Source organism: Protopterus annectens, chromosome 1.part0 (assembly GCF_019279795.1).
Source record: "Protopterus annectens isolate FY-2018-M chromosome 1.part0, PAN1.0, whole genome shotgun sequence".
Taxonomy (NCBI): Eukaryota; Metazoa; Chordata; order Ceratodontiformes; family Protopteridae; genus Protopterus; species Protopterus annectens.
In genome coordinates, this window is record NC_056725.1 from 408,930,458 (window position 1) to 408,955,347 (window position 24,890).

General features: G+C 40.8%; 1 protein-coding gene across 2 annotated transcripts in view; it reads right to left on the reverse strand.

Annotated features, from left to right (window-relative positions):
- The window catches only part of LOC122792629 (solute carrier family 22 member 7-like), a 590,546-nt gene that overhangs the window by 156,117 nt on the left and 409,539 nt on the right, over positions 1–24,890 (reverse strand). For both annotated transcript variants that reach the window (XM_044060280.1, XM_044060279.1), the window contains exon 7: positions 16,811–17,025. In XM_044060280.1, the coding sequence (XP_043916215.1) occupies positions 16,811–17,025 (215 nt within the window). The remainder of the gene's footprint in view (positions 1–16,810; positions 17,026–24,890) is intronic.

The following is a 24,890-nucleotide window of genomic DNA, read 5'->3' on the forward strand; positions in this document are numbered from 1 at the left end:
TCATGGTCTGTCGATCATGTTGTCCCAGGCAGACAGATACTGTATCCCCTTTGAATGACGCCAGAAGCTTAGCCAATTGTTGAAGTCAATCACTTTGTCCTTATATTGTGGTATCATTCTGGGTGAAAGCAGGATGCTACTCACGGCTAGGGTCATACCTGCTTGGGTCAAATGATCCGAGAGCTCTTCCATGTCTCTTTTCATGTAGTCTAGGGAGGTACATCTCAAGTCATTCACTCCAACATGGACAATGATAGAGTCATATTTGCACTTATTGTGGAGTGACTTGAGTGCATGAGTTATGTGGCAGATCCTGGCACCCGACAGACAGCTCACTGTAATTTTCTCCTTGTTCAGCCTGGTGAGTGGGACATCAGTGTGCCTGACTATAGATTCATCTATGACTAAAGTGTTAGGTACATTGTCTTGCCTTAGGGGCTGTGTTGCTGGGTGGCACACTGGTGTTGTGAGCTATGTGAGACTTTGGTTGTGATTGGTGTTTGTTTGCATTTCAGCTTCGGTGGTCCTTGTTGCTTGGGCAGGTTACAGTTAAGGACCTCTGCATATGTGGATTTAGTGTTGCTATGTGTGGGTGTTGGTGGTGTGAGTTTAGAAAGGGTATGTGTGTTGCTTGAGGTGTAGTGCGGGCGTTAAACTTCTCTTGACTGTCTAGCGCAATCTTGGGTGGAGAGAGCTTTGCTTTTAGTTTGGCTATGTAAGTGCATCGCTCACAGGTTGTAGTGTTGGGTGGTAGGAGGAGAAGGTTGCCTGTGTACATGAGGTAATTGCTGCATTGCCTCAGTATACCCAGATTCACCAGGTGGACAGGAGAAATCAACGGAAGCTGACCCTTGAACATGCCTGGTTTGGTGCATTTTTTTTTGAAAAGTTCAGGAGCTGTTTTCCCTTACCTTAGCAAGGTACTTTGCAATTATAGGCTGTTTAGTGCCTATGATTAATTTCTCCTTATTGATAAGGAGAGTTGACTGCTTGTATCAGTTTAAGGCTTCCTAGAGTTTTTCAGCAGGTATTAGAGCAAGTGCTAGTCACAGGGATGCTTAAAGGTAAGATGAAAAAAATGGTTTACCCTAAACACTGAAGTGTGCACTAGAGAAGTTAGATGTGAAAGTAGGTAACATAGTTTTACCTGTCTAAAAAGTTAAGTTTTAGTGGAGAGTCACTATTTTTAAAACAGCAAGATAGATTGAAAGGGGGTGATCACTTTTGTATTCTGGTACTATGGAATACAATAGAATGGCCAATACATTTAAATAGTTGAAGGGGAGTGAGTTCACAAAATGATAATTTTGTGCTTACTCACACAAGCCAGTGAAAGCAGAGAGGAAATGGGATATATGGTCAAATTAACATAAGAGGCAGGCAACCAGAATGACAGTGGTATTTAAGAACACGACAGTGACAGGCTGGGGGTGGGGTGGGAAAAATTTCTGCCTGACTCACAAGAGACAGAGCTGTGATGTCTTTTGAAGTTTTAATATGCAGCTAAAAGCAGAGCACAAGCAAAACACAAGGTAAAGAAAACAAATCACAGCACTCAAAATATAAAAAGGCAATAAACTAATACAAAATACAACAAATAAAAAGCAAACCAACCTGGCTTGCCTTATGGGCTTATAGTTTGAGGCTTCATGAGATGTAGCTCTACATGTTGCTATGGGTGCTGTTTCTACAGTTTGTATTTGAAGCTGCTGAGGGTATTTGATATTTATACTTTGTCTATGAGGTCTTTGTGATTTATGAAGGTTACATTTCAGTGCCTCAGCATATGTTTGCATTTGAATTGTGTGTGATGGATGTGGCATGTGTACTACTGACTACCTTATTAACATTGTGAGTACTTTCATGTGAGAGGTTTGCCTCCAGTGACATTGTGTAAATACATCTCTCACATACCATATCAGTTTATTTGAGAATGAACTGGCTGTTGGTAAATATGAGGTGATTTCTACATCTCCTCAGGATGCCCACATCCACCAAGGTGGTAATGGTCACAGTGGGAAAGTTCATATCCATGGCAACAGACCCTTTTTATTGGTTAAAGCGATGTATTGTGAATATCAATGTCATGAGTATCTGTTTGGCAACTATGGGGGCAGTACTTGTCACTGCAGGCTAGCTGCCTTTTGTGCAACTTGGTATTGGAGTAAATTCCGTCATGCTTTCTCAGGGCAAATGTCACTCAAGGTGTCTGAGTCTGTACAGAGCACTGCTGAATACTGGAGGAGAAAGTCATATGTACACCCTGAAAAGTTAAAGATGAAGTATTTAGGCAGTTATTCTGACTTTAGTAAAAATTAAGCAGTGCTTATTGAAAACAAAGAATTACATTGTCAACAGTGCTGAAAAGAAGGGAGTCACATGAATAGCTACAGCCTGCCTGCTACTACTGCTGGTCTCATCATGGCCGCACTCTGCCAGGATACAGTGCTCCTTTTCTTTTTCTCTCACCAGAAGAAAAATGTTAGCACTGATCCCAAGATAAGGAGCAGGCCACAGCCTGCTTGCTGAACCACACACTTGTCCCATATGATGCAAAGGTCTGTAGGCTTGTTGTAGCCTTTTCAATGCCATGAAGAGCAACCAGACCAATCTGTTCAGTTTTGCATGTATTATGCCTTGGGTTTTGAGGTTCATAAGATTTGACAAGGGTAGTGACCTGATGGTGATTAGGAGCATACCTGTTGCATGACAATATACTGTTCAATGTCAGGTGATATAGATGTCCAAGGTTGGTCTATCATGGTCCACAGAGACAGTGATCCATGTTAGGTAACAGTTTCACACCAATTCATGCAGCCTGTCCTTCAACATGGTAATGGAGGTGAGATGCTTGACATGGATGTGCAGCCCACTAAAGAGGAATGGCCACCTTTGGGAGATGTTCCTGTCGCTCCAGCAAGTCCTAGGTATGTCATACTGTAGATTTACTTTCCTGGAACACAAAACTGTAGTCCCATATTATTTCACGCAACATTCCTTTGCTGTCTGTTTGTTGAAAAGGCATTGCCTTGCAAGGCCAAAGTACTTAATGCAAAGTTTGACAGGTTTTCTGTGCATACATAGACATCCATATCTTCACTGCAAGGAGTGCCTACAGAGACTGTGTTTGAGGCTGTGAACCCCAAGGGTGTAGCAGTATGACCCTTAATTTGCTGGAGTTGTACATTGTCACATTCGTAAGTATGCTATTGCGACCCTGCGTAATAACAGGATTATGGTTCAGCCAAGTGACATATGCCTGGCAAAGCAACATGCTCAATCCACCATGTTATCCCACACTGGCATGTCCTGTTTTGCCTTGTTATGAATTGTATAGTATCATTATATCTTACATTTAGGCATCTGTCAGGCCACTGCCTAACCATGGCCTGTTGTGAGGTATACACAAGCATTAATCTACTGCTAATGGCATTAGCAGTGTCTATTGAAGAGATGTGGACAGCATTCCATAGGCTGATGTAAAATGCTCTGACTAACATCCACACACACTAACTTGGCTGCATTGCGAATAGTACCACTGTATATCTACATTTACAGAACATTGTACAGCACACACGTGCGCGTACACACACACACACACACACACACACACACACACACACACACACACACACACACACACACACACCAAGTTGGTTGCAGTGAGAATAGAACCACTGCCTATCTAAGTTTGCAGGCTACAGAACACACAACATATCACACATGCCACAGCTTGAGTCTGACATTAATATGGATTTATGTAATCTTAGGGAAGATCATATCACCAGGCCTTGTGAAGGACAAGAGTTTGGTTGTCTGCATCACCTGCTAGGCCAAAAACAGTGCAAAACACTGCTGGTTGGTAAGTCAGTGTGGGATTCACACTTGTTCTCTAGGGAGATGCACATACACACCAAGTGGGCTGGAGTGAAATTAGAACCCCTACTTATCTAGTCTTACACACGACAGATCACAATACTTAACACAAGTGCCACGATTCATGTCTGCCATTAACATGGCTTTAGGTAATCTTATGGTAGATGACATCAGCAGGCATTGTGGAGTTTGAAGGCTTTCATCACTTGCTAGGCCCAAAACAGTGCAAAAGCATGTCAGTGTGGGATGCTCACTTGCTCTTTGGTGAGATATACACACACACACACACACACACACACACACACACACACACACACACACACACACACACACACACACACACACACACACACACACACACACACCAAGTTGGCTGGAGTGAGATTAGAACCTCTATCTATATAGTCTTACATACTACAGATCACAGTAATTAATGCATGCACCATGGCTTAAGTCTGCTTTGTAAATGACTGCAGATGAATGAATCGTAGAGGACATAGAACAGCTTGGGAGGCCTGTGGAGTCACATTGCTTCTTACTGTCATCTGCAACTATTAGCCTACCAGTCAGATAACTGTTTTTTTAGCCTTGCTATGTGATAACAGTACCAGTTTTGAGCATATGTGTCTGTTTGCATTTAGATGGGTAAGCCTGTGGCCAAAAGCAGTTTTTCCTGTCAATGAGTGAGCCCACAACATTATGCAATACACAACTTGTTCAGTTGTTGATGTATGTGTGCTGAAAGGCAGCAGCCACAGGGTGCTGTAGTGAATGTGGGTGTTGTTGCTGGCATAGATACAAGCATATGGCTTTACAATATATGCACATATTCATATACTGTGCCATACATTTTCAAGGTTTTCATATGCTGTCTTAGGGAGATGTGGTATGACTTTCCACTGCCCAAATATTTGCAGCAAGTACACATGCTTGACTCATATGTTTGTGTATTCCATTCTAAATTGTGGCTTGCTGTCAAATGTGGCATCATTTTCACATGATGGGAGAGAAGACTGTCAGAAATCTAAACCTCAGATGTCCCAATAGTCCTCCAAATGCAACAGATGTTATTATATGCACTTCCACATTTTGTAAGTGCATTATCTAATGTTGAACCCTTACTTTTGGCTACTCCAGGTAAGTAACCACTTGGCCATCCTAACAAAAAAAGTAAAACTGAAGTAAAACTGAAGGAAAGCAAACACACCCATGTGGGGGGCTTCACCTGCCACACCTCCCATGTGAGGGACTGTCCCCCACCCATCCTAACTAAATATACCAACTCTGAGACTGCACTACTGTGAGGGTAATGGGCAAAGTTCAACCGGATGGCCAAGTGGTTACTTACCTGGAGTGGAAAATTGGTGTTCTGGAACATCGGTGTTGTGCAGTCATCGGCCTTTTCATCTTGGTATTTTGAAAGTCGGGTAATTGAGCATTTTCTGAAGGGGACCTATATATATATATATATATATATATATATATATATATATATATACATACATACACACACACACACACACACACACACACACACACACACACACACACACACACACACACACACACACACACTACTGAGCCTTCAATCTGAATTTCTTCACCTCCATAAGCAACAAGCTTTGCGTACATTGCCAAATCAAACCTTTCACCATGACACACTCTAGCAAATGTTTCTGCTTACATAACATTGCACTTAAAACCTGTGGCAACTCTGAGCTCTATAGGTTTGCCATTTATCCGAACAATACAAAAAACTTCATTATTTGCCCTTAAATCTACTGCATTGACTGTTTCATGAAGCACAGACACACGATCAACATAAAAAGTAGGATTGCAGCTATCTAATTGATCAACTCACTTACTAAAATGTTCCCTCCTTTTAATAAAAGAATATGGGCATTTTGATTTACAAAACCTTTTGAAATTATTCCATTTATTGCATTTGTGGCATTGCTGACCAAAAGCTAAACATTTCTCCCTTTTAGATTCATGACTTCCACCACAATTATGACAGTTGGCAATGAAACTGGGTTGGGCCCCATGCTTTGAGTTTGCTGACTCCCTCCTGTTCTTCACTGAGACTGTGTGAGCTTTGGAATTTGCTAGAAAGTTCTTGGGTTTACCAGTGAGTGCTGCAGGGGCTACAATTGCTGCCTTGTGTTTGGGCCTGTTTCTTTTAATAATGTGCTCCATACTATCAACATGAACTTTGTCACTGTGCCTTTTAGAGCTATTCTCATTAGTAAGTACATCTGTGCTTTTCTGTGACCTCATATATCTGACAAATCTCAATGGCCTTATTCAAAGTTAAATCACTGTCACGAAGCAAAATCTTTCTCACATAATCTTTGATACCACACACAAGTCTGTCCTTTATCATTTCATCCCTTAAATCACCAAATCTGCACATTTTAGCTTTCACCAGGCTTTTGATCCCTAGTGTAAAATACATGCCTTTCCATTCTACCGTTTGTCTGGGGATTACACGTGTCTCTAAATTTATGTTTTAAACACTTGGAGTCCTCCTTTGACTTAGCCTGTACAACAATATAATGGTTTCCCCCTCTCCTGTATAGATAGCAGGTGCATACACAATGAACATTCCCTTTCTATGGCTTGTGACCCAGCTAATTTCAGTAGAATAAATGCCTTTGTGCAGTCATCTTTATCAGAAAATGCAGCCTATATGAAAATGTTGTACTCTTGCTCAAACACTTGCTAATTCTCAGCAATATTACTGTCAAACACAAGTGCACTGGTTTTTGAAATCCGTCTGCCATGCCCACAAAGTATGTACAAGTATACTGAAAATATGGCCCTTGTAATTATGTATGAACAAACTGATCCATGACCTTTTAATAACATTCAAATGTACAATAAACCCATCAAAATGCTGTACTTTGTAAAATAAACTCTGTAATGGCTGTATTCTGTGAAATAACTTTACTGTAATACTGCACAAACATGTAAACACTTTATACACTTCTGATAACTCAGATATCTTTGCTTAATATGAACAAATCCATGTTTTGCAAAAATGTGGTAACTTCCTTTTATTTTATTCATTTTATGCAATTTAGACTTTATTTCAAACATTTTTCTTAGTAATTCAAATATTTTTTTATCAATATCGTACATATCGGTTTATGCAAATATTGTTTAGAGCATTCTGTATGCCTTGTTTTATATTTTGTGAATAAGAAATAGTGCTGAGCAAATTTTAGTACCTGACATTCACTTCTGACTTGTTTTGCGAAGTATGCACATTATAGGGATGATTCACTCTTGTATATTTCACCAGTCTCAAGCAAGTGCCCTAAGTCATTTTAGCCATGCCGCCTTTAACACCATGTCTTTTAGACATCCCGCTCACTTCTATAGATGACAAGTAGGCAGGGTATTTCATTTAGATGCTTTAATACATAGAAATACATCAGGATGGATAGCAGCATCATAAAATACAAAGTAAATGGCTAACAAATAGACCTTACATACATATGTGCTTACATCTCTACAGCTTACTACAAAATGTCAGTCTAGCTTGCATGTACTCTGTATTTATACACTTCTGCAAGCCCTTGGATAGCTTCTTAAAGGTATATACACACATATTGATCTACAGTATATATGTGAGTAGGAATAAGGTGTTAGTCCAAGGGTCCCTAGGTTGTCAGTGAATGTGCTATGTGTTGTCTCTTAGCCAAAGCCAGGGCATACAGAGCACACCTATATCTGCCTACAGGGACATCAGCAGTGGATTCTTCCTCTAAGTCCTCCCGTGACTCTGGCTGTGGTAACCTAGGCACTGTTGGGGGGCTGTGTATCCCTTCCCAGTGCAGATCCTGCTGCATGTGTTTCCACAAGATCATATTGTGTAGCACAGCTCTATGCACATGTGTGTGGAGTATACAGCAGGGCTCCACCAGATATATTGAAGCACTGGAATGGTGACTTCAGAAGCCCAAACACATGCTCTGTGATGTTCCTGGATTGTATGTGTTCCTCATTATGGTGTTCTTCCAGGGTGTGTGTGCATTTCTTATGGTGACATCATCCATGGTTCCAGGGCGTAGACAGCACCCCTGAGTAAATGGCCCTCTGGGGTGTCCCCCCAGCAAACATCTGGTACACCTGTGATGTGTGCCAGATATGGGAGTTGTGTTAACTGGCAGGGTAGCCAGCACACACATTCATGATGATCCACTGGGCATTGCACACAACCTGACAGATGATGGAGTGGTATCCCTTGTGGTTAATGTATATCCTACCCTTCTCACAATGTGGTACCTTGATGTGCACAGGAGTGCACTCTATGGCACCCAGGGATCTATATTGGATGATCAAACTTTTAAAAGTTCAAGTGTCATATGGTCGACACCATATGATCGAACTTTTAAAAGTTCGAGCATCCAAAAAAAAAACTACACAAATAACATACCTGAACATTTTAAGCAGGGGGCAACCCCCCCTGCACCCCTCACATGGGGGGCTGTGCCTTCCACACCCCCCTCTTTTTACCTATATCAACTCTGACATCGCACTACAGTGCAGAAAGGGGAAATCTTCCCATTCCGCTCTGTATGGAGATCTCCATTAAAATCTTTGAACTTTCAAAAGTTCGATCATATGGTGTCGACCATATGGCACTCAAACTTTTGAAAGTTCGAGCATTCAGTTATAGACCTGGCACCCAATACTTTAGTGTACTACATGGTAGAAGTACTGCATATTGCTGGCCCTCACCTCAGGGAAAGGGGAAAAGATATGCACTCACTGGCATGTGGAAGTATAGCATCCAGCAATTGTGGAGTATCTTGGATGCAGATGCCTGTGACACCCCCATCATGTCCCCAGTTTGTCTTTTAAAAGTGCCAGTAGCTAGTAACCTAAGAGCTGCACATACCTTAGTTTCCACAGGGATGGGTTCCCCTATGTTAACTCTGGCTCTGAGGTTTAGAGCGGCAGACTACACCGAGTTCTTGTAATATGGCCCTGTCCACTCTGTAGCACTTTACAATCTCCAGTTAATGCTGCTCCTGGAGGGTTATTCTGTGCCTGAACACTCTTCTCCTTCTCAGCCTAGGTCTATTGTCAGCAGCACCAGCAGCAGCAGTGACTTCAGCATCTAGCACATAACAGATGTAGAATAGCTGCAGAAGCCCCTAGCATTATCTCAGTTAAAATTTTCAAGTTTCTACTCCAATGGTTCAGTGTATTGAGGAAAAATCAGAATGTAGGATGTATGCTTATTTTAAACAGTTCTGCTGTAGGTCCACCATGTGGGATTGGCTAATTCTGATGCAATTCACCTGCTTAGGATATAATTGACATGAATTAAAGGTCCTATTTTAGTGTGCAATGCAGCTTTGTGCACAGCATCACACAACATAGCTTATACAAAACTATATATCATTAATTTTCCATTTTCCGTAAATACCTTGCTACGTCATGAATGGGACATAGGTGTTCTGGTCACTAAGCTATGGCCAAACTGTTTGCAGCAATTGATGTGCTATGCAATCATGCACACTGAGAAAAAAAATTCTAAAAGTGACATGACTACCCCCCGATGTCATCCACATCCAGTGGGAATATAAACTATATATATATATATATATATATATATATATATATATATATATATATATATATATATATATATATATTTATATATATATATATATATATATATATATATATATATATTATTTATTATATATATTATATAACTATATAAACTATAAATGTAAGAGCCTACATGAACTGGATATGTGTACATGGTCGCTCCCTTTAGCAGTTCATCACATCTATGACATTTACCCCTCATTTGGATAATATTCATGCTGAAAGTCTGGAAACTACACAATTCATAGCCATGTAAACTGGGTAACAGCTCAAATGCACGATTGCACAGACTTGATGCAAGGTCCTACAGTACATCTGTCTAAAGTACATTATAAGTGTTATTTTACAATTTTTTTTATTTTATATGTTAAGCATGTTTGTACAATGAAGCGCATAGCTCAAACATGTGGAAATTAATATAAATATTAGTTTCACATAATCTCTACTCTTTTCAGACATCCACAATGTATGTTTTGCACATTTAAGCATATGATCTTACCTTTTCAGGGGAATTGTCCATATTTGTAGACTTTTACATCTCCTTCTTTCAGTGAAGACTCCTGTATGTGGAAATTTTTTGCATAGACTATGAACACGGACACAGAGTCTACACAGATGCATTATGGCTTGTTGGATCCCTCTACCTGGGTAAATTGCATACAATTCAGCTACTTAAGCCAAAATTTGCATTGCACAAAAGTTTCCCTATTTGTGTGTGCTTGCACACTGTTACTCAGGGCCTAGTGAATTTAAAACTGTTTGCGCCTGTTTTCACGGGAAAAATTTGTGTAGGTGTTACTGAATTCCCCCTTGTTTTTCTTTTCCACAGTGTAACTTATTGCTAACTTGCTTGTTTCTACCTATATACATTATTAGAGAAATAAAAGCAATCAAACATTTTTTTCATTTCAAGGGGGCGCTGTTTATTTATGGATTTAATTCATTATCTCTGTTTAGATAATATATTAATGTACTGGATACTTGGAATATTTCTTGCATGATTTCCAATGAAAATGGATCATGTGCAATGAGAATGTCATGGTCAACAGACTTAGATAAATATATTTCTATAAAATCTACAAAGCTGCATTTATTTGCCAAACATTTGAGCCCATATTTTATTTGGTGCATGCTTGGTCATTCTAAGTGTAATCACTTTATAGGTTCATAGGTTCATAGGTTCATACTAGGCTATCTGCCCAAGGGCATTTATAAGCCTAGCCCATAGTTATGTGGCTTTCGCCACCCCTTTAGTTTGAATAAAACTATGCCTATTATTTTGCTGTGCCTCTGTCAAGCAGTGACACTGAAGTAATCCCTGGGGTATATCTGCGATCTCCCATCCATTGGTCAAGATTCCTCTTGAACAAGGCCAGCGAGGTGCTCTGCCTCACATGTACCGGGATTTTGTTCCACAGCATAGGGAGTCTCTGGGTGATGAATCTGTCCCTCCAGCACGTTCTATTAATAACTGTGTCAAGGTTTAAGTCTCCGCCCTTGTGGTTCTGAGGGATCTAGATTTTTGAGGTGAAGCATATTCATCAAATCTGGGTTTGACATGGCCTTATATGTCAGGCACAGGTCACCTCTGAGCAAGCGGTATGAGACTGAATAGAGCTGGAGTTCTTTCAGTCGGGCAGCATAAGACATATTTTGAGACCCTTTATCCTTTTGGTGAGGAACTTTTGGGGCCTTTCCAGCTGCTGCAGGTGTCGGGTCAGATACATTCGAATGGGGCATTGTACTCAATCATAGGTCTAATGAGTGGTGAGTACAGGGGCGATGACCTCCCTTGATCTAGATGTGAATCCCTTCATGATCAGGTGGGCAATGTAGAAGGTTTTCCTAACTACTTTAGCAACATGAGTGTCAAGCGAAGGCTACTGTCAACCTGGGTCCCCAGATCCCTGATGACTTCTTCTGTGCTCAGTGGATTGCCACCTATATGGTAGCTAGGGGTAACCTTGTTTTTCCCGAAGGGTATGACTATGCATTTCTTGGCGTTTAACTTTAGGCCATGGCTCTGGCACCAGTTATCCATTTCTGTGAGGCCCTTCTGAAGGATATCTGTGTCAGATGTGTTTTCGACTATGGCGCCCAGTTTGCAGTCATCTGCAAACTTTGTCAGCCATAACTCTCCTGTGTTTGCTTGTACTTCAGAAAAGTAGATGCCGAACAAGAGTGGACCCAGGACTGAGCCCTGTGGGACACCACTTGTGACAGGCTTTGAGTCTGACATGGCTCCAGCAACTCTGACCCTGTGGGTTCTGTCACTTAGCCAGTTTGCAACCCATCTTGTGATGTATGGGTTTACATTCAAGCTGATGAGTTTTTCGATGATACCTGAGTGGGGTATTGTGTCGAAGGCCTTTGCCAGGTCGAGGTAGGCTGTATGGACTGCCTTTCCCTCATCAATGGCCTTGGTGACTGTCTCGAAAAAGTCAACCAAGTTTAAAAGGCATGATCTGCCTTTGACAAAGCCAAACTGGGTTGGATCCAAAGTCTGCAAGTTCCCTATGTCTTTATTTATGAGTTCCATTATGATCCTCTTCATGGCTTTGCAGATAAGGCTTGTCAAGCTAATGGGACGGTAATTTCCAGGGTCCGTGGAGGCACCGCCCTTGTGAAGTGGGACCACAGTCGCGTCGCCACTCCTTGGAGTGCGTATCCTGAGGTGAGGCTAAGATTAAACAGCTGTCCTAACTGCGGGTTTAATTCCTCATTGAGTTAAATGGAGCACACAGCCGGGGACACCATCCGGTCCCATGGATGCTGTGTTTTTGCCTTGGAGAGCAGTTCTCACCTGGGCGTTGGAGATGTTTGGGGCTACAATCCTCTGGTATAGATATCTCTCCTTTTGGGGGAGGGGAGAAGTTTGCACTGAACCTGTCAGCCAGTATGTTGGCAATGTGTGTAGGTTCAGTAATCTTCACATCATTTTGAACTAATTCTGAGCATATCTGGGAGTTTCCTCCTAGGTTTCTAACATAGCTAAAGAAGGCCTTATGATTGTCTTTTGAGTCCTTGGCGATTTTTCTCTCAAAATTTGCCTTGGATGATTTTATGAGAGCTCTTAGTTTTTACTTATAATGATCAAAGGTGTCTTACCTTTCAAGGATTTTGCTCTATCTTGTAGTAGCTTCCTCCTTTTGTTGTAGATCTTGTTTATGGCTGGGGTCCACCAGACTGGACGCTTGCCTTTGGTACAAAGAGTCTTAGTTTTGTTTGGGATTGCCTGATCCATGCAGTCCTGTAGGTGCTGGTAGAAGGCATTTGTAAGTGATTCAGCGGTTTGAGTAATGTTTACCACTGGCTCAGGGGCCTTAAAGGAGACCACACTAGTTTTTAGAAGTGTGAAGTCGGCTTTTGAGAAGTTTTTCACTGTGGTCTTTTTATTTCAGGTGGGGGCGGGATGAGGACCTCCAGCGAGATTAGTTTATGATCTGATCTCACCAGTGAGGGGTATACTTCCGGTGTTGAACATTGTGATCCCATGTTCGTGATGATGAGATCAAGTATGTTTTCTCCTCTTGTGGGGATGGTGACTAGTTGTTCCATGGCATTTGAGTTTATGAACTCCAGGAACCTTTGGGCTAGAGTGTTTGGGCTTGAGTAGTGTTCCCAGTCTATATTAGGGTAGTTGAAGTCACCTAGTATGATGGTGTTTGGCAATACATTTATCCCCTCCAATGTTTTCAGGAAGGCCATGTGAGGTTCCTGAGTTTGAGAGGGTGGCCTGTAACATGCTACAAATTGCAGAGCAGTCTTGCCTATGGTTAATTGCACCTGGATGGTCTCCGATGCATCGTGCGTTGCCACCAACCTTGAGGTGTGGGTGTCCTTTATGAATATGGACACCCCCCTCCTTTCTTGGTGTCCGTATTTTGGGGCCGGAACGCATGATATGAGGTGAAACCTGATAGTGCTGAGGTGCTCTCAGGAGCCTTGAACCAGGTTTCTGTCACAGCACAGACATCGATGTTCTCCATACTGAGAAGGGCCTCGAGTGCGTGCATCTTGAGATTGAGACTTCTGGCATTGAGCAGCATTACCCTTAGTTTTTTTCCTTTTTTGTGTTCTAGGGTGGTAGGTTTAGAATTTGAGCCTTGCCTAAATAAGGCACTATGGGGGTGGCAAGAGCCTTTGCCAATATCCGGAAGCCTAGGGGTGACAGGTGCAAGCCGTCCCTTGCGAAGCAGCGTGGCTTGTCCAGCATGTCATCCCAGGCAGACAGACATTGGATCCCCTTTGAATGACACCAGAATTTAAGCCAATTATTAAAGCTGATCATCTTATCACTGTATTGTGGCATCATTCTTGGTGAAGGTAGGATACTGCTCAAGGTCAGGGTCATACCTGCCTGGGCTACATAATCAGAGAGCTCCTCAATGTCTCTTTTCATGTAGTCCAAGGAGGTACGTCTCAGGTTGTTGACACCAGCGTGGACAATGACTGAGTCGTAAGGTGTAATTATTTGCAACAAGTAGAGGTTAATGCAAGGCAATTTGTGTACAGACTAACAGACTATTACAAAACTAGCAAATATCTTGAGGTTAGAATCAAAGCTTGCACCTTGTGTTTCTCAAGTAAAGGCTAACTATTTTGCCAGCCCCTATAACTTTTTGTAAAGCCTACAATCATGCTTGGAGGTACTGTGTTAATTTTTCTTGCAATGCTGTGTAAGCACTTTCCATTCTTTTCTGATAATGTTTCACATATTTCTTAAATTGTGTGCCAGTAAAATAGAAAAAAGAAAGTTTTAAGTTAATTGCCAATAGTAAAATTAAGTACTGTGGCATTGATTCTGAATTTGAATACCCAGGTGATCTGCTGCTGATCTGTACAATAACTATGCGAGTCTTACTCAATGAGTGAAAGATTGGGATTCTGTGTCAACATTTTACTTGGTCTGTATATACTGCTACCATCTATAAAACAGTTTCTCTTAACTGTAATTTCCATTTTTAGTTTTATAGATCTATTTACTAATGTTGGACGCTTTCTTTTACTATAAATTTTGAATTGTATTTGATCCTATTTATCAGCAAAGTATTTTTTTGACAGGAGCTTCTCTCGTGTAGTCTGCATAACTGCTTCAAAGGAACAAGGAAAAAAAATGTTTTCATTAAAAAATAAATAAATAAATAACTGTCTGGCTCCATGCCATACAGGGATGAAGTAGGTTACTGAAATGCAATCAGTGGCTCCAGAACTGGAGGAGATGGATACGTGGAATGGGTATATGGCAGTAGTCAGCTTCCCGCGTTCAGGGAGAGGAAGTAGGGTTCTACATGGGATCATGACTAAAAAATATTACCAGGATCATGAGTCACACTGCCAGCAGCAGGGGAACTAGCACTGCTGCTAAATGCAGTGATGCATGTGATGTCATAGCCCTGACCCTTTAGTACATAAATACTGTCTGCCCCGGCTTCGGAATAACGCCTCTCCTCCCTGACTCTTGTCCTTACGTTGTGTGGGATCTCACTAGGTGAGTGCCTCAAGGACTGTCTCTCTCTAAAGGTAAACATTCTGCTTGTTATAAGGGATATGGAAAGCTTTTGCTGATCTGAGAAGAAGGTAACAAATGGGTGCAAATAGGAAGAAGAAAGAATGGAAATCAGTAGAGGTATGTGTCATAAAAAATAAAATAAAATAAATTAATAAAATGGAATGGCACACAGTCTAATTGCTTTAAAAAATATTTTGTGACTAACAGTATTTCTTAATTGCTTACTTTTATCTCTTGTCAGTTTTCTTGCAATTGACAACAATGTGGGCAAGATTACTTGAGAAACACTTTATCAGTGCAATCTTTTAAGACTGTTTGCTGTAAGAGTGCATCTGGCAGCTAAACTTTAAAAGCAGTTTATCTGCACTTAAAATGAAAGGCATCTTTTCTTAAAACAATAAGGAATGGGTTTAGTTTGTTAAACATAAAGTAAATTATTACAGGATTTTTGCATTCATTCCCAAACATACTGCCTTACACATGGACAGGTCTAACTGGCAGCCATTGATTAGCTGACTTATTTGCTTATGATGTCTGAGTAATCGTCATTCTTGTAGAACCACACACATGGCATGCTGTAATATAGCAATATCCAACGACATGGGTGTGGTATATTGAAGTTTTATCCATGGTTGGTGTGGTTTAATCACTAGGACAATGCCCAAGTGATTAAACAAAGACATCTGTGGGTAAATCTTCAATATACCACACCACAGAGTCAGTTGTTGCTATTATACAATGACATTATTGAAGAAAAAGTTACTTACTTTTCTTAAATAATGTCATTGCTTGATAGCTCCATGGTGTTCTTCGACTTTCCTTGGATATCCTACTGCTTTTTTTTTTTATGTATTGCACATGCATATAGGACTTTTGTTCTCATGCTTACGCATTACATCAATGCTGTCTGACAGGTACTGTGTATAGGAAGCGACAGAGAAAGGAAGATCTCTGTTTTTTTTTCTAGAAAGCTGGGGGGGGGGGGGTCAGGGCAGATGGTGATTTCGAAAGTAACAGCTTTTTGGTCGCATCTTATAGATGATACTGTAGGGATGCTGCATTGGTTACTCATTTTGGTTAATACCAAGTCCAAGATATTATCACCTCTTGTGGGGGTATCGATTAGCTGTTCCAAGGCATTTGCATTGATAAAATCGTGGAATCTCTGGGCGTTTGTGTTCTGGCATGAGTAGTTTTTCCAGTCTATGGTTGGGTAATTAAAATCACCCAGGATCAGGGAAAAGAGTTGAATCTTGATAGATTTGAAGAGGTCCAGACAGGTGGAGTGGGCATTTTGAGTCAAATTTGGGGGCCTGTAGCTAGCTATAATTTGAATAGGGGCCTTATAAACAGTTAACTGCACCTGGAGTGTCTCCTGTGCATTATACTGTTTGACCAGCCTGGAGGTGTGTGTGTCTTTAATATATATTGAAACTCCACCTCCTTTGGCTTTGCTGCCCACATTTTGGGGTCTGAATGTATGATAGGATGAGTAACCAGGTAAGGCTGGAGTGCTCTCCACAGCTTTGAACCAGGTTTCTGTGACTGCACAAATATCAACATCTTCCAGGATTAAGAATGCTTGCAATGAGTGGAGTTTCATGTTTAGACTCCTAGTGTTTAGCAGCATGACCATTAATTTGCATTTTAAGCATAAGATACACTGGTCTTTTTAATATCAGAATATCAGAAATTGCCAGATGAGCTTTACTTCCCTTGACAACATTAATATTATGTATTTTACAGGTGCTAGGACTTATTGAAGTATGAAATATTTGGTTCTCTTTGTCTTACCTGCAGGTATGACAGCAGTCAAAGCAATCAGTGCTCCTGTGATGATCAGTGTCCATGCCTGGCCCTTCCTTCGGCCAGTGATATCTAAAACAAGGTAGGTACCTATTTTAGCTGGAATTTCAATAGCTCCATAAACGAATTGTGTTAGGTATACATTCAGGCCAAATCCAGTAATTCTCATACTGATTCCATAATATGTAAAAGCCACTCCAAACCTGTGAAGGAACAATAAATAGTTAATAAAATTCATTCAAATAATTACATCCATATATGTAAATTATATCAGCGGCCTGACTGGGACCATCAGTGCCACCACAATGTGGGACTGGACTAAGCGCTACAGGTATGCTGTGTCTAGTAATGCCTGTTGCAGCATGAAGAATTTAACTAAATGTCCCCCCTCTCATTGAACAGCATGGCATGACATAAGATCCTCTCACTGCACTCCCACTGAATTGAATTACACTGAAGTGACAAAATACATCCAGAAAAATGCAAAACTCCAGATGCAGTTGTTAAACTTAGCTCATTTTATGTTATTTGCATGCTGCCAGCTTGACAAGATAGAGTATACCTAGCAAATAGTGAAATCTGGAGAAATGCATATAAGGATGGTGAAGAGAAGCAAAACTGAGGTCACATGTTAAGAAAACACATGCAGGATTTGTAGATCATCCCTTTGCACAGCAAAGTAATAGAATAAATGAAGGTATTTCCATTCTTCTAGTAGAGAACAGTTGTTCTCCTGAGATCATATTGCTATGCTGTGGCAGGCAGTTTGACTCCGCATCATGTGACTCTTGTCATTTAAAAATTAGGAAAAGATTTGAATAGCATAGTGAAATACTTCTCAGCTTTCCATTATACCACAGTATTTTGCAAGGCACAATAATGCAGAAGTCACATGCCCCTTTTTGCACATTGTAACTTTATAAGCTAGTTGCAAAACCATTTCCTGCCAATATGAAATAAAGCATAAAGAATGTGTGTGTGCGTTACTGTGCCTTGTAAAAGAAAAAAAAAGTTCATGAATTCTGGCTAGACAAGCACACACACACCTACACCTACATGCGCACATGCACACACACATACACTAATCCACACAGACAGACAGGCACACAAACATGCTCATGCACACATACACACACACACACACACACACACACACACACACACACACACACGCACACACGCACACACGCACACACACACACACACACACACACACACACACACACACACACACACACACACACACACTAAAATCACCAAAGTAATTTAAGCAATTCCTTTCAGTAGACAATATGGCGGCAAATGAACAGTCAAGTATTTATTAAATGAAAGTTAACAAGACAAATATCAGTTAATATTGCAAGTTATTAATGTTATTAATGTGTGTCTCTTAAGAACACAAAAAGTAAAAACATCTTTAACCTAAGGAAGCACATACTGAATACAGAACTATAGATTACCTTATTCTGTCCTACTACACATTTCTATCGATGATATGTTAATTAAATATGCTACGACTTTCCCAAAAAACATGAGTTTCAAATAAACTAGTACACTGTTTTCTTTCAATTGATTTCATAACATATAATTACAAAGCCTTTAGAAGGGCAATGATTGCAATGGTAATTTAGCTATGGTTACAGAGGTCATTAATAACAGTAACATGACTTACAATGTGTAGGAAGAGTGAATAACAATTCATGCACAATGAGTGCAAAGGCATTTAAAAGAAAAAATGTGGGATACTGGAGTGTAAGAAGTGAGAGACAGAAAACAGGAAGGGGAAAGTAAGAGATAGGAAGAGATTTGTAGGGTCATTTAATTCTTGTTTACAATTTTTGTAATTGAAATGGCAGTTGTTTTTAAGGGCAGATTTTACTCTAGGTATTAATGGTCTATACACACTGAGCAGAGTGGATGAGAGTTGTTGCCTGCAACAGTTAGCTGAGATATATATGTATCCTGCTTTTTTTTCGATTATTTATACAGATTATTGTTTCTAACAATTAATATATATCACTTTTATTGTCTGCTTTTTAGTCTTTGAGTGTATTTTATTGCTATTAACAAATCTGCACAAGTAACTGATTTGTCTGCAGTTAAAAGCATTCTGTATCTTTACAAATCTTTATCTGTTTAAAAACTTTCATTTGTTTTCTGTGGCGCTTACTGTCTGTAGGCTATTGTTTTTAGGTGAAGCCTTTCTTTAACTTGGCTAGATTGTATTAATTGTCTGCTGAGTGGGGGCTGGTTCTTTTGTGTTCTTGTAAAAAAAAAAAAGTTGTTCTTCTGGTATTTAAGCCCTAACTTTGATAGGGTTTCTGTCTATACACACTGAGCAGAATGGATGAGAGTTGTTGACTGCAACAATTAGCTGAGATATGTAAGTATCCTGCTTTTTTTTCGATTATTTATACAGATTATTATTTCTAACAATTAATATATAGCACTTTTATTGTCTGCTTTTTAGTCTTCGTGTATATTTTATTGCTATTACAAGTAACTGATTTGTCTGCATTTAAAAGCATTCTGTATCTTTACAAATCTTTAGCTATTTAAAAACTTTCATTTGTTTTCTGTAGTGCTTACTGTCTGTAGGCTATTGTTTTTAGGTGAAGCCTTTCTTTAACTTGGCTAGATTGTGTTAATTGTCTGCTGAGTGGAGGCTGGTTCTTTTGTGTTCTTGTAAAAAACAACAGTTGTTCTTCTGGTATTTAAGCCCTAACTTTGATAGGGTTTCTGTCTATACACACTGAGCAGAGTGGATGAGAGTTGTTGACCGCAACAGTTAGCTGAGATATATAAGTATCCTGCTTTTTTTTATTATTTATACAGATTATTGTTTCTAACAATTAATATATAGCACTTTTATTGTCTGCTTTTTAGTCTTCGAGTGTATTTTATTGCTATTAACAAATCTGCACAAGTAACTGATTTGTCTGCAGTTAAAAGCATTCTGTATCTTTACAAATCTTTATCTGTTTAAAAACTTTCATTTGTTTTCTGTAGTGCTTACTTTCTGTCCTCTCCCTCCCTTCCAGTTGGTGTCTTGCTCTTATACTTGGTGGCTTTGCAGTTGCCCGCCCCTACTGTAAATCTGATCTGTGACACTCCTCCCAGTCTAGTGTCATTAGCTCATTCTACCTAATACAGAGAGAACATTTGATAAGGCCTTCTGTTTCTCCTTTGTCCCTATCAAAAAAGGGAAAAAAGAAAAATATATATATAGAGAGTATATTTCAGAGCATTTATTATAACTGTAATTGCCTTAATATTGCTGCAACTCAAGTGCTCTAGGTTGCACTGCATCTGAAGTGTTTGTGTGTTTTAGCTGCTTTTCTGTATATATAGACTTCTCTGTTTCTTTAACTAAATAAGCTCTGCAAAGTTGTTTTATTGCATTCCTGCCTGTATTTCTGAGGTTTTTTTGCACTTTTAAAGTTTGTTTTTGCTTAGTTTAACTGGTAGGCTACACACTCAAGCGTGCTAGCTGAATTAAAGCATTTACTGTGTTTCTGTACCTAATTTCTGCTACTCTGTAAAAAAAAAATCCTTTTTTCCCACCTTTACTGAACTAGAATAGTCCAGTCTTCAGGTATTACTGATCTCTGGGCTGTGTCATAGTTCCTGTGTTGCCCATATCCTTATTTGGATAGGGGGAAGCTTCTTTGTTCACCAGTGAGAGTGGGGAGCTCTGAGCAGCCTATCTGTCCCTTGAGGAGTGGTTCCAGCCCAGTGACCTGTAGCTTATTTGCCATTTTGGGCCATTCCCTATCTCTTTTAACCCCCTGCTTTAAAGCCAGCTTTAGCGTGCTTTTGCGCTTGAAATTTAAAGTTTGTCCTGTTTGTTGCATTTACCTGTTGAGGCTACACACTCAAGTACAAGTCGCTAGCCTATATTTATTGCATTTTTCTGCTGTTTGTTGCAAAAAAAGAAAGAAAAACAAAAAAAATTATCCTTGTTTCCCACCTTTCCTGACCTAGAGTAGTCCAAATACAGGCGTTGCTGTATTCTGGACTTTTGGAAAGTTCCTGTGTTGCCCATTTCCTTTCTTGGATAAAGGGGGGCTTCTTTGTTCACCAGTGGCAGTGGGGAGCTTAGAGCAGCCTATCTATCCCTGGAGGAGTGTTCCCAGCACAAGAATCTGGTAGTCTATTGGCTGTTTTGGGCCAGTTTTTAGCTCTTTCAAGTCCCCCTGTATAAAACCCACTTTGGCGCGGATTTTGCACTTGTTACTACTCAGCCAAGCTCCTAGTGGTCCTGTAAAGTGGTGCTAGCAGCAGAGAGGCCAAAAGAGCGACTGCTAACCTGATAAAAGTGTGTTTTTTTGCTGCTACTACCTGGGTGACTGTCCGATCTAGCTAAACTGCAAGTATTTCTGCTTCTTGAACTGTTTTAAACTGTTTAAAGTTGTTTTTGCACCTGCAAAGCTTGTCCTGTTTGTTGCATTTACCTGTTGAGGCCACACACTCAAGTGCGCTAGCCTGTGTTACATATTTATTGCATTTTCCTGCGGTTTGTTGTAAAAAAGATAAAAAAAAAGAATTATCCTTGTTTCCTGTCTTTCCTGACCTAGAGTAGTCCAAATACAGGCTTTGCTGTATTCTGGACTTTTGTAAAGTTCCTGTGTTGCCCATTTCCTTTCTTGGATAAAGGGAGGCTTCTTTGTTCACCAGTGGCAGTGTGGAGCTTAGAGCAGCCTCTCTATCCCTGGAGGAGTGTTCCAAGCACAAGAATCTGGTAGTCTATTTGCCGTTTTGGGCCAATTTCTAGCTCTTTCAAGTCCCCCTGCATAAAACCCACTTTGGTGCAGTTTTTTTTCGCCTGTTACTACTCAGCCAAGCTCCTCGTGGTCCTGCAGAGTGGTGCTAGCAGCAGAGAGGCTAAAAGAGCGACTGCTAACCTGATAAAAGTGGTTTTTTTTGCTGCTACTGCCTGGGCGACTGTCTGATGTAGCTAAACTGCAAGTATTTCTGCTTCTTGAACTGTTTTAAACTGTTTAAAGTTGTTTTTGCACCTGCACTTTTAAAGTTTGTCCTGTTTGTTGCATGTACCTGTTGAGGCTACACACTCAAGTGTGCTAGCCTGTGTTACATATTTATTGCATTTTCCTACTGTTTGTTGCAAAAAAGAAAAAAAAATATCCTTGTTTCCCGTCTTTCCTGACCTAGAGTAGTCCAAATACAGGCTTTGGTGTATTCTGGACTTTTGGAAAGTTCCTGTGTTGCCCATTTCCTTTCTTGGATAAAGGGAGGATTCTTTGTTCACCAGTGGCAGTGGGGAGCTTAGAGCAGCCTAACTATCCCTGGAGGAGTGTTCCCAGCACAAGAATCTGGTAGTCTATTGGCTGTTTTGGGCCAATTTCTAGCTCTTTCAAGTCCTCCTGTATAAAACCCACTTTGGCGCGGTTTTTGCGCTTGGTACTACTTAGCCAAGCTCCTTATGGTCCTGCAAAGTGGTTCTAGCAGCAGAGAGGCTAAAAGAGCGACTGCTAACCTGATAAAAGTGTTTTTTTCCTGCTACTACCTGGGTGACTGTCCAATCTAGCTAAACTGCAAGTATTTCTGCTTCTTGAACTGTTTTAAACTGTTTAAAGTTCTTTTTGCACCTGCACTTTTAAAGTTTGTCCTGTTTGTTGCATTTACCTTTTGAGACTACACACTCATGTGCGCTAGCCTGTGTTACATATTTATTGCATTTTCCTGATGTTTGTTGCAAAAAAAAACAAAAACAAAAAAAAATATCCTTGTTTCCCGTCTTTCCTGACCTAGAGTAGTCCAAATACAGGCGTTGCTGTATTCTGGACTTTTGGAAAGTTCCTGTGTTGCCCATTTCCTTTCTTGGATAAAGGGGGGCTTCTTTGTTCACCAGTGGCAGTGGGGAGCTTAGAGCAGCCTATCTATCCCTGGAGGAGTGTTCCCAGCACAAGAATCTGGTAGTCCATTGGCCGTTTTGGGCCAATTTCTAGCTCTTTCAAGTCCCCCTGTATAAAACCCACTTTGGCGCGGGTTTTGCGCTTGTTACTACTCAGCTAAGCTCCTTGTGGTCCTACAGAGTGGTGCTAGCAGCAGAGAGGCTAAAAGAGTGACTGCTAACCTGATAAAAGTGTGTTTTTTTGCTGCTACTACCTGGGCGACTGTCCGATCTAGCTAAACTGCAAGTATTTCTGCCTCTTGAACTGTTTTAAACTGTTTAAAGTTGTTTTTTGCACCTGTACTTTTAAAGTTTGCCCTGTTTGTTGCATTTACCTGTTGAGGCTACACACTCAAGTGCGCTAGCCTGTGTTTCATATTTATTGCATTTTCCTGCTGTTTGTTGCAAGAAAGAAAAAAAAAATCCTTGTTACTCGTCTTTCCTGACCTAGAGTAGTCCAAATACAGGGTTTGCTTTATTCTGGACTTTTGGAAAGTTCCTGTGTTGCCCATTTCCTTTCTTGGATAAAGGGAGGCTTCTTTGTTCACCAGTGGCAGTGGGGAGCTTAGAGCAGCCTATCTATCCCTGGAGGAGTTTTCCCAGCACACGAATCTGGTAGTCTATTGGCCGTTTTGGGCCAATTTCTAGCTCTTTCAAGTCCCCCCTGTATAAAACTCACTTTAGTGCGGCATTGTGCAATTTTGCGCATAGCACAGCATCGGGCAACACTGCTTAATTGGGTTTAAACCATTCTCAGCTCCACAAAGTCTGCTCTTTACTTTTTCCCTTAGAACTGATCTAGTTCTCATAATAAACACCCTATTCCTACTCTAAAGCCTGGCACTTGCTCACTAAAGCAATTATATAAGTCAGCACTAAAAAATTAAAAGCACTACACCCTCACAAACTCCCCTTGAGTACCTTGTTCCCCACTGGCCATTTTTTCAATTATAAAGGAATTCCCAATACTATTCTAGCATGTCCAAAGGTCAGTTGTCAATCTCCTCTCCGGTCCAGCTGGTGAATCTGGGAATCTTGAGGCAATGTTACAACTCCCTTATGTACACAGACAACCCTCTCCTCCTCCCTACAAATTCCAACACATGTGAGAGATGCAACCATATAGCCAAAATGGAGGCTAAGCTCTCGCAACTCAGTACTGGCGTAACCAGTCAGGAGGAGAAGGAAACCACACTCACTACAATTCAAGTCTCACATAGACCTACCACGGCAGCAAACCAAACACATAAACACACAAAAACATACTCGAAGGCTCTAAATAAAAATCTGCCTAAGCCACAGAGACCTCCAAAGCAGACACCCAAGCAACTGCTACCCCAAAACAAAACACGTGCAACACATAGCTCACAAAGCCAGTGTGCCGAGCAGTCACAGCCCTTAAGGCTAAACAACACACCTGATACACTTGTAATAGGTGACTCTATCATCAGGCACACTGACGTCCCACTCACCAGGCTGAACAAGGAGAAGGTCATGGTGAGCTGTCTGTCGGGCGCTAGGATCCACCACATAACACAAGCACTCAGGTCACTCCAAGGCAAGTAAAAATATGACTCAGTCATTGTCCATGCTGGTGTGAATGACCTGAGACGTACCTCCATGGACTACATGAAAAGAGACATAGAGGAGCTCTCTGAGCATGTAGCCCAGGCTGGTATGACCCTGACCTTGAGTAGCATCTTACCCTCACCAAGAATGATGCCACAATATGAAGACAAGATGATCAATTTCAACAATTGGCTTAAGTATTGGTGTCATTCACAGGGGATCCAATGCCTGTCAGCCTGGGATGACATGCTCGACAAGCCACAATGCTTCACTAGGGACGGCTTGCACCTGTCACCCCTGGGCTTTCAGATATTGGCAAAGGCTCTTGCCAACCCCATAGTGCCTTTTTTAGGCAAGGCTCAAAAGACAAACCCACCTCCATAGGTATCACAATGGATAAGAAACTAAGAGTAATGCTACTCAATGCCAGAAGTCTAAACCTCAAGATGCATGCACTCAAAACTCTCCTTAGCATGGAGAACATTGATATCTGTGCAGTAACAGAAACCTGGTTCAAGGCTCCCAAGAGCACCCCAGCACTACCAGGTTATACCTCATACCATGTTTTTTGACCCCAAAACTTGG